Source organism: Haematobia irritans, chromosome 5, assembly GCF_050003625.1.
Source record: "Haematobia irritans isolate KBUSLIRL chromosome 5, ASM5000362v1, whole genome shotgun sequence".
Classification (NCBI taxonomy): domain Eukaryota; kingdom Metazoa; phylum Arthropoda; class Insecta; order Diptera; family Muscidae; genus Haematobia; species Haematobia irritans.
In genome coordinates, this window is record NC_134401.1 from 102,423,387 (window position 1) to 102,431,859 (window position 8,473).

The window sequence follows — 8,473 nt, forward strand, 5'->3', positions numbered from 1 at the left end:
AACGAGATCTTGTCATATTTTCGACAGAACTTTTATCATTGCTTTTTATTTTAAGTGCCACGAATTCCATTTCACACGAACTCACTCAATAGAACTTATCGTTTACTTCAATTTTTGATGAAATTGTGCTGTTTAGTATATGATTATCAACTCAATTTATCGGGTATGAAAACTAAGGACCATTTACACTGCGTGAAGACTGCAATTTATTATTGCGCTTTACGGACTATCAGTTATTCCGGACGACAGTGCTCGTGTCGAACATATCCCATATATTGGGCACATTATAAGTTAAGTCCGAAGGCATAATCGATACTGCTGCATGTTTATGGGATCGATAACACATTTACCGATTATTTAGTCATCGCCGACAAGTCGTATCGAACCGACACACTGTAAGATTCTTTACAAACACCGACATTCCGTCCGGAATAACTGATAGTCTGTAAAGCGCATAATAAACAATCATAAAAACCATGGTAAAATAATTCCCAGGTAGTTGCAGTATTACAAAAAAAAATAAAAACAACAAAATTCAAGTACATCCAGATGTCCGTTTTGTTTACAAATTTAATGTTAGTAAACAAAAGATATTAAATATTTTCAATTTGTTTTGTTTACATTTTAATGTTAGTTACCAATAGTAACCTATGTAACCAGTAGTTACCTACGTAACCAATACCCTGCCAACATTTTTTGAATTTGGGGACTCTTTTGAGAATCCCCACTACGTCGAAAACAATCATATACGACATCAAAAACTCGTCGGAAAAGCGCCGTCACTATTGAGAAGTTGTACCACGCCAAGTTACTACAAAAATGTTTCGCATGAGTGCAATTATTAGGTGCCTTTATAGATCAATTTAGAACGACGCCAATAAGGGACCCTCCAAACAATCAGAAAAAGTGCATTTTAAGATAGTTGTAAAAGAATCATTGTGGTCGAGTAAAACACGTTTGTTTAGATATTTATTAATTTGATTAAACATTTACAAATTCTTAAAAATATAACATTTATACCACTATCACATTACATTTAACATAATTTTTGGCATTAATGATGATGTTGAGTTACAAGTAGCGAGTTACATGTTGCTGCGTCTATCAACCAGTGTTTTTATTCCATGGAGGCGCAGCGTGTCTGTAAAATATCTGAAAAACAATCACTTTATTCCATTTGGAAAATCACCAAATTGTTCACCAATATACCTTTCACAATTTTAAGCGTATAATCTATGTTTTCAGAACTTTATTTTCGTTTTTATTTAATTAAAATATAACAAGCTGGTTGCGCACAAAAAAATGGCTTTTTTAACAGTAGGGATGGCAAATTACTTGCATGTACTTTTTGATGTACCTTTTCATGATGGTTGAAGTGACATTTACGAGTCTGTGGTAACGATGAGGTTGAAATGGAACTTTGAAATGCTGGCAGGGTAGTAACAAGACAAGTTTTTGACAATAATAACCTGTGGCATGTAAAATGTAACCAATAGAACGTACGTAATAGTTACCTATGTAACCAATAGTAACCATACATGTTTTTTTAAAGTGACCTGTTGAATGTAAAATGTTACCAATAGTAACAAAACATGTTTTTGACAGTTGGATGTACTCAGCTGTGAACAGCTGACTGTGATATAGTACCTATAGTAGTTTTGTCGTGATAAAAACCGACAATTTTAACAAATTGGAATTATTTTTTCGGTATTCCGGAAAATCCCGGGATTCAAAATAAAAAATCCCGGATGACAACCCTAGTTGATTTCGAGTTGAAAACAATTACTTTTTCTTAAATAATCAAATCCATAAATTAAAACAAAAATATCCCTGTAAAGTCTTCCCCGAATCTAGAGGAACAAGAAACTGCGCATCAATTGAGATAATTTATCTGTTTTAATAAAGTAACCGCGAACATTTCAACGCGAAAAGCGAACATAGTACTGACCTTAAAGGTCAGTACTATGCTCGGTTTTCGAGTTGAAAACAACTTTAAATTCGCGATTTCTTTGCCTTAAATAATCAAAATTATAATGAACACAAAAATATTCCTGTAAAGTCTTGTCAAAATCTAGAGGAACAAGAAACTGCGCATCAATTGAGATACTTTATCTGTTTTATATTGAACTCTTTTAATAAAGTAACGACGAAAATTTCAACGCGAAATGCGAACATAACAGGTTGGCTGATAAGTCCCCGGTCTGACACATAGATGGCTAGTATTAAATGCATATTATTTTTTGAAGGTCGAAATCGCGGCAAAACGGCCCCATATGAAGAAGAAAAAAGTGTTGTTCCACCAAGACAACGCACCGTGCTACAAGTCATTGAGAACGATGGCAAAAAATTCATGAATTGGGATTCGAATTGCTTCCCCACCCACCGTATTCTCCAGATCTGGCCCCCAGCGACTTTTTCTTGTTCTCAGACCTCAAAAGGATGCTCGCAGGGAAAATTTGGCTGCAATGAAAAGGTGATCGCCGAAACTGAGGCCTATTTTGAGGCAAAACCGAAGTACTACCAAAATGGTATCAAAAAATTGGAAGGTCGTTATAATCGTTGTACGGCTCTTGAAGGGAACTATATTGAATAGTAAAAACGAATTTTGGCAAAAAAATGTGTTTTTCTTTGTTAGACCGGGGACTTATCACCCAACCTGTTAGTACTGACATTTAGGGGTTTGGTAAAAAATTCAAAAGGCATCTGGCGATTTTTCCTTTGTCTTTTTGAATGGAAGTATGATGTTTTGTTCGTCAAAGATATATCGTGATTATCTTGTGCTAGCAGAAATTATTTGATTTTATAAATTTATTAAATTCTACCTTTCGCCTGGACGGAGAATCGAACCGGGGACCCTACATTTTGTAACACACTGTCCATTGGTCTACATAAATGTTATTGTCATCAACAGAAAATTATGGCTACAGCCATCAGCAGTTTTGGGCGCTCACGAGACAATGCAAAGAAACTTTATATGACAGAAACATACGATCAGTTGGCCACTTTCTTAAAAATACAACTTTTGGGAACGGAAATAAAGTAAATTTCAGTTAACTTAAGGTCGATTTCTTTAAATCAAAAATGTGCATATTTCTTTACTTTAAGGAAAATTTGTCTTACTGGAAAGATGTACGTATTAAACGGAGGAAAGCAAATTTCCCAAATTTGTGACCTAAATTTAATAAAAAAAATTGAAGCAAAGATTATTTTAATTAAAATTTCATTATTTTAAGGAAATTTACCCTTAATAGTTTGTAAATAGTGCATTCTAAAATTTAGGTTACGTAATCTTTAATATCACTTAAATTTTTTTTTTGGATCTAATTTGAGTAGCCAAGACTTCCCGCAGAATATTACTTTTGTACCAACTTCGACTTTTATTTTGAAATGAAGACTATTTTATTTACGGCAAAAGTTGGGTACAATGTTCCGGTTTCGAGTTGAAAATCACTTTATTTTTGTGATTATTTTTTCTGAAATAATCAAAATTATGAATGAATGAAAAAAATGCATGTAAAGTCTTGTCGAAATCTAGAGGAACAAAAAACTGCATATCAATTGAGTTTTTTTATCTGCTTTATTTTGAACCCTTTTAATAAAATAACTGTACTGCGCTATACGAAGTAAATGACGAGACACAATGTAAGTAAATCTAATTATTTTTAAAATTGATGAACAATATGTACTTTGTTTGCATTTTTTTCTCATGTAATTAAAGCAATAATGAAAATTAGGAAAGTTTTATTGTGTGTTTCTATTCGGGATTGATTTTTATAAATCCCGGGATTCGGGATTTCAAAATATAGATATTTTCGGGATCCTTTAAATATATTTTGCAATAACAATCTACTGTGCCACAAAAAATGTTGTACATTAAACCAATTTAGTTTAATTAAATTTTATGAACAATAGGTTAGGTTAGGTTAGGTGGCAGCCCGATGTATCAGGCTCACTTAGACTATTCAGTCCATTGTGATACCACATTGGTGAACTTCTCTCTTATCATTGAGTGCTGCCCGATTCCATGTTAAGCTCAATGACAAGGGACATCCGTTTTATAGCCGAGTCCGAACGGCGTACCACATTGCAGTGAAACCACTTAGAGAAGCTTTGAAACCCTCAGAAATGTCACCAGCATTACTGAGGTGGGATAATCCACCGCTGAAAAACTTTTTGGTGTTGGGTCGAAGCAGGAATCGAACCCACGACCTTGTGTATGCAAGGCGGGCATGCTAACCATTGCACCACGGTGGCTCCCTTATGAACAATATGAAGAAACGAAAAACAAAATTAGGACAAAAATAAATTAAACCCCAATTTTAGATCGTTTTCTTACTCAGCAAAACATTTTAAGGATTGTGATTAGATTACTGTTTTAATCCTTTTGTACTTTATTGTTTTAAGTAACTTCCTAAGAAATATCAAGGCATCCAAATTTTTATCAGATAAACGCGATCTTGCCATATTTACGACGGGCCTGAATGAAGACTCCAATTTATTAATAAATAATACTAAAAAGCCATCAATTAAACAAATTGGAATTAGTTTTGCGGGATCCCGAAAAATCCCGGGATTCGGGATTAATCCTGGTTGACAGCCCTAGTTTCTATGAGATTTATCCCGGTTGACAGCCCTAGTTTCTATGATAATATTCGCATTAAGCGCCTCTAAAATTAAAATGTTTGAAATACCTTTGATTTAAAGCATTTTACTAATTTCAGCTTCTAGTTATATTATTATATTTGTATTTCCAATGCAGGGCTCTAATTCATCATATTGTCGTGTTTAATTTTGCGAAATGGTTAATGTCCACACTTAAATACAACCCTGCACTAAAATATTATTTTATCCCCGGCTAATATTGCTATTCACCGCTAGATGGTGCCGACCGCCATTCAAGAATAAATATCTTTCTCTCACATCAAAAACATCTTAGTACTGTATAATTAATTTTTTACGGGGGTTGCCTTTTAAATTTCGGGATCAGAGAACAAATTCATATATAAATTATAGAAAATCGCTTTATTGTTGTACTGTTGTTGAGTTAATGTTCACGATTTAATTCCATTTTTTGAGCGAGATGAATCTTTTAAGTGGCTGTAAATAACACACTGTTAGAAAAATATGTTTTTCATATGTTCCGATATAAATAAAATGTGTTTCGGGCACAATTTTAAAACACAATATATTTAAGTGCAAACATGTAATGTTCCTAAACTAACATAAAATGTTTGGGACATCTATATTAATATGTTAGAATATATTATGTTTGGGGCATGAATGTTTCATAAAAATCATATGTGTGAATGCAAACATATATAAATTTACAAATTTCGACTAAACATACATATGTTGTGATATTTTATTCCAAGCGACAGAGAGAGAGAGAGAGAGAGAGTATAGAGAAAGAAATAGAGATGGAAACCGGGAGAGTTGACGAAATATATCAACATAACACAGCAAAAGAATCAAAAGAGAACATTGTCTGTGAAACCACTTGTATGTTGTTTCGGAAAACTGTTTTAAATATTAAATATTAAAATAAGTTTAAATATTATTTAATTTAAATAAAGAGAATGAACATTCGGAACCAAGAGAATAGACATTTGAAAAACAAACAGCATATGTTTTCGCCTTGAGAGCAGCATTTTATATATGTGTGGACATGTGTTTTGTTTATCATTTCGGCATTATGGGCACAATTTTTTTCTTGGTTCGTTAAAAGAAATCAGAGGTCTTCAGAAAAATAACGAAAGGGCACTATACTCTTTCTAGAGTTAGGACAATAAAATAAAAAAAGGAGGAAATAGTGGAAAATTAAACAGTAAAATGTATAAAAACAAAGTTTAGTTCCTCTTTATTAATAAGCAGTCCACGAGGAGTTTACGCACACCTTCAAATATAAAAGCGGGCATTAAGTTCGAGTTTTGCAGCTAAAACAATTTAAAAAGTTTATTTTCTTTAAAATGAATTATTAAAGAAAAATAAAAGGCATTTTAGAGCGATGGTTTTAAATGCTAGTAAAAACTGTTCACGCCTAAATAAATTTATGTTTGTATTATAAAATTATTTATATATTATACTCGACTCCACGTTCATCTTTTGTTAGAGTTTTTGAATTCCTTCCAAATTTTAAAGTTTTAAAGTTAAATTTAAAAAAAGTGTTCGTTCGGAGCAGGGATTGAACCCACGACCCTTTGCATGAAAGGCAGACATGCTAACCACTGCTCCACGTGGCAAACAAATGTATGTTTCTGTTAAATAATGTTATGTTTGCATGGGCTTGTGGGCGCTGCAAACTATGCTATATAAATGAAATTTATAACGATAATTATCTACTGGTGACTATAACAGCTACGTAGCCCAGTGGATAGTGTGTTGGCTTACAAACTGTGTTGTCCTCGGTTCGATTCTCCGTGCAGGCGAAAGGTAAAATTTAAAAAATTTATAAAAGTGAATAATTTCTTCAACATTATTTGTATTACAGAAAAAGGTGGCAAGAACTAAAAAATTTCGTGGAAGTGAAAATTACGAGTATGTTAGGGAATGAGCACAATCGTCTTTGGGAAAAATTCTTCCAAGCATATAATATTTTTGGGCTCAAAATGCTTCCAAACATATAATATGTTCACATAAAACAAACATATTAATGTTTCGGCAGTATCCAATAATATATGTGCTTCCTGCAAAATATGTTTGGAACATATGTTAAAGAAGCGATTTTTTTTGAGGGTGCACAAACAGCGTTCGTATGACAAAACGTTCTGAGTACGTTTAACCTCAAAAATGTTAAGCATTACGATAGAGCTGTCAGTTGGCAGATTGCAACAATTCCGCCAAATGAAAGGCAACTCTCGCATCATGACCTCTAGCAATATTTTAAGGCCATCTGGTTTAATTTCATATGAAAAACTTTTTTCAATATGGAATCTAACCCTATCATAGGTTCGATTTCGGACCGCCAATGAAGGCGGTCCGAAACGTTTCATACATTCATTGTTTTTCGAGTCATTAATATTTATATGTAATATCTTCCAATGACCAACTGATCATCTTAATGCATTTCCCATATGTTTCTCTTGACCTCCATTGAAGAGATTTGATGGCTTTAGGAACTGAGGAAAGATATTTAGCACCTAAGAATAGAATCTCGATGGGAACAGATGGTAAATGTATTCCAGTTTTAGTTTTACTATAAAAGCTAGAATTTGTGCATCGATTTGCATCAGTCATCTTTGGAAACTAAGACATCAAATTCTATCTTAAAAAAGTGCTAATTTATAGCGGATAGTAAAAACCAAAATGAAAAGTTCAACTATGATGAATAAGGTAAGAATTCGGTTTCTCCAAGTTACTGGCTTTGCTTTATTCCAATTAAAGAGATATTCATTCATACAATGACTTTTTCATTTTAGTTTATGTTGGGTTTAGTTTTTGTTTTCCTAACTTTAGGCCATAAAACTTGGGCTGATCCTGTAGAGGAGGTAAGTTCTTTAACACAATTTGAAGGAAGCTTTCACTTCATGTTTCTATCACCTTTAGGATAAATCCTCTACCAGTGATGGTGATGATATGAAAACTTCTGAAACATTTGGCTTTGGTTACTATCAGCCTAGCCTATATACTCCTGTACATCAACCGACTCCCTTTGCCACAGTTGGGGCATATAATGCAGTGCCTTTTCCTCCTACGGTATCTTCATATCCTGTGGTAAGAGCTCCTTTGGCTTCCACAACAACGGTATTGTCATCAGCTGGCAATGCCCGATCGGCTTATGATTATGGCAGTGGTAGTGGCTATAAATATGGTGGAGCTTATGGCTTTAATCGCCGCTGGGGTTATGGATCAGGTGCTGCATCACGTGGTTCCATTACTAATGAAGTCTATCGTCGTCATCCCGTCTATGTGGCTTGGGGTTAATTGTGATTGAATTGAATGAATTTCCATGGCAGTAAGAAAATTTCACTTGAAAAAAGATAACAAAAATTAGTTTGGCACAGAAATAATAAAAAAATCCTTATCAGCAATTAATTGGCTAGAGTTTATCATTGTTTCTATTTTTAATGGGATTATAAACGTGCCATGAATTAATATCAAAAAGTAGTAGGTCATTCATATGATATTTCAAGACTACAATATTAAATATGGAGAAGAACAGATTGTTAGGTGATTTACACGCAGACAGGTTTCAAGAGCAGAATATTACTTATTCACAGGAAACATGTAACATATTTGACGCAACCTTTTTTGACTTCGGCAAGCATGTTATATTTTGGCAAGAAAAGTATATTTTTGTGGAAAAAATTTTCCCTGTTTCCTGTCGAAAAGTAACATGTTCTTAACACATGTGGGGATGAAAATACAAGAGAACGAAACTGTGAAGCAGAACTGCGTCAGTAGGTGGCAGTCATGAGGAAAATTTCTTTAATAGCAAGCAGCAGTGCTGCCGCTAGTGAAAAATTGAGTGGAGTAG

At 33.7% G+C, this 8,473-nt stretch overlaps 1 protein-coding gene and 1 long non-coding RNA gene across 2 annotated transcripts; one reads left to right on the forward strand and one right to left on the reverse strand.

Annotated features, from left to right (window-relative positions):
• Nucleotides 1-936: 936 nt before the first annotated feature.
• On the reverse strand, nt 937-1,425 carry LOC142241340 (uncharacterized). The gene is made up of 2 exons (XR_012723585.1): nt 1,210-1,425; nt 937-1,152 (listed from the first exon to the last, which is right to left on the reverse strand). It is a non-coding gene; the product is annotated as an uncharacterized LOC142241340 (long non-coding RNA).
• A 5,777-nt stretch (nt 1,426-7,202) lies between these two features.
• LOC142238533 (uncharacterized) lies at nt 7,203-8,031 on the forward strand. The gene is made up of 3 exons (XM_075310215.1): nt 7,203-7,329; nt 7,416-7,484; nt 7,543-8,031. Exons 1-3 carry the CDS (start codon nt 7,303-7,305, stop codon nt 7,918-7,920), a joined length of 474 nt encoding a protein of 157 aa, XP_075166330.1. The 5' UTR covers nt 7,203-7,302; the 3' UTR covers nt 7,921-8,031.
• The last annotated feature ends 442 nt before the right edge of the window (nt 8,032-8,473 follow it).

Coding starts and splice junctions, on each gene's coding strand:
- LOC142238533 (XM_075310215.1), top strand. CDS start 7,303: ATGAAAAGTTCAACTATGATGAATAAG. Junction 7,330..7,415: donor GTTCAACTATGATGAATAAG/GTAAGAATTCGG, acceptor TTTTCATTTTAG/TTTATGTTGGGTTTAGTTTT. Junction 7,485..7,542: donor GGGCTGATCCTGTAGAGGAG/GTAAGTTCTTTA, acceptor TATCACCTTTAG/GATAAATCCTCTACCAGTGA.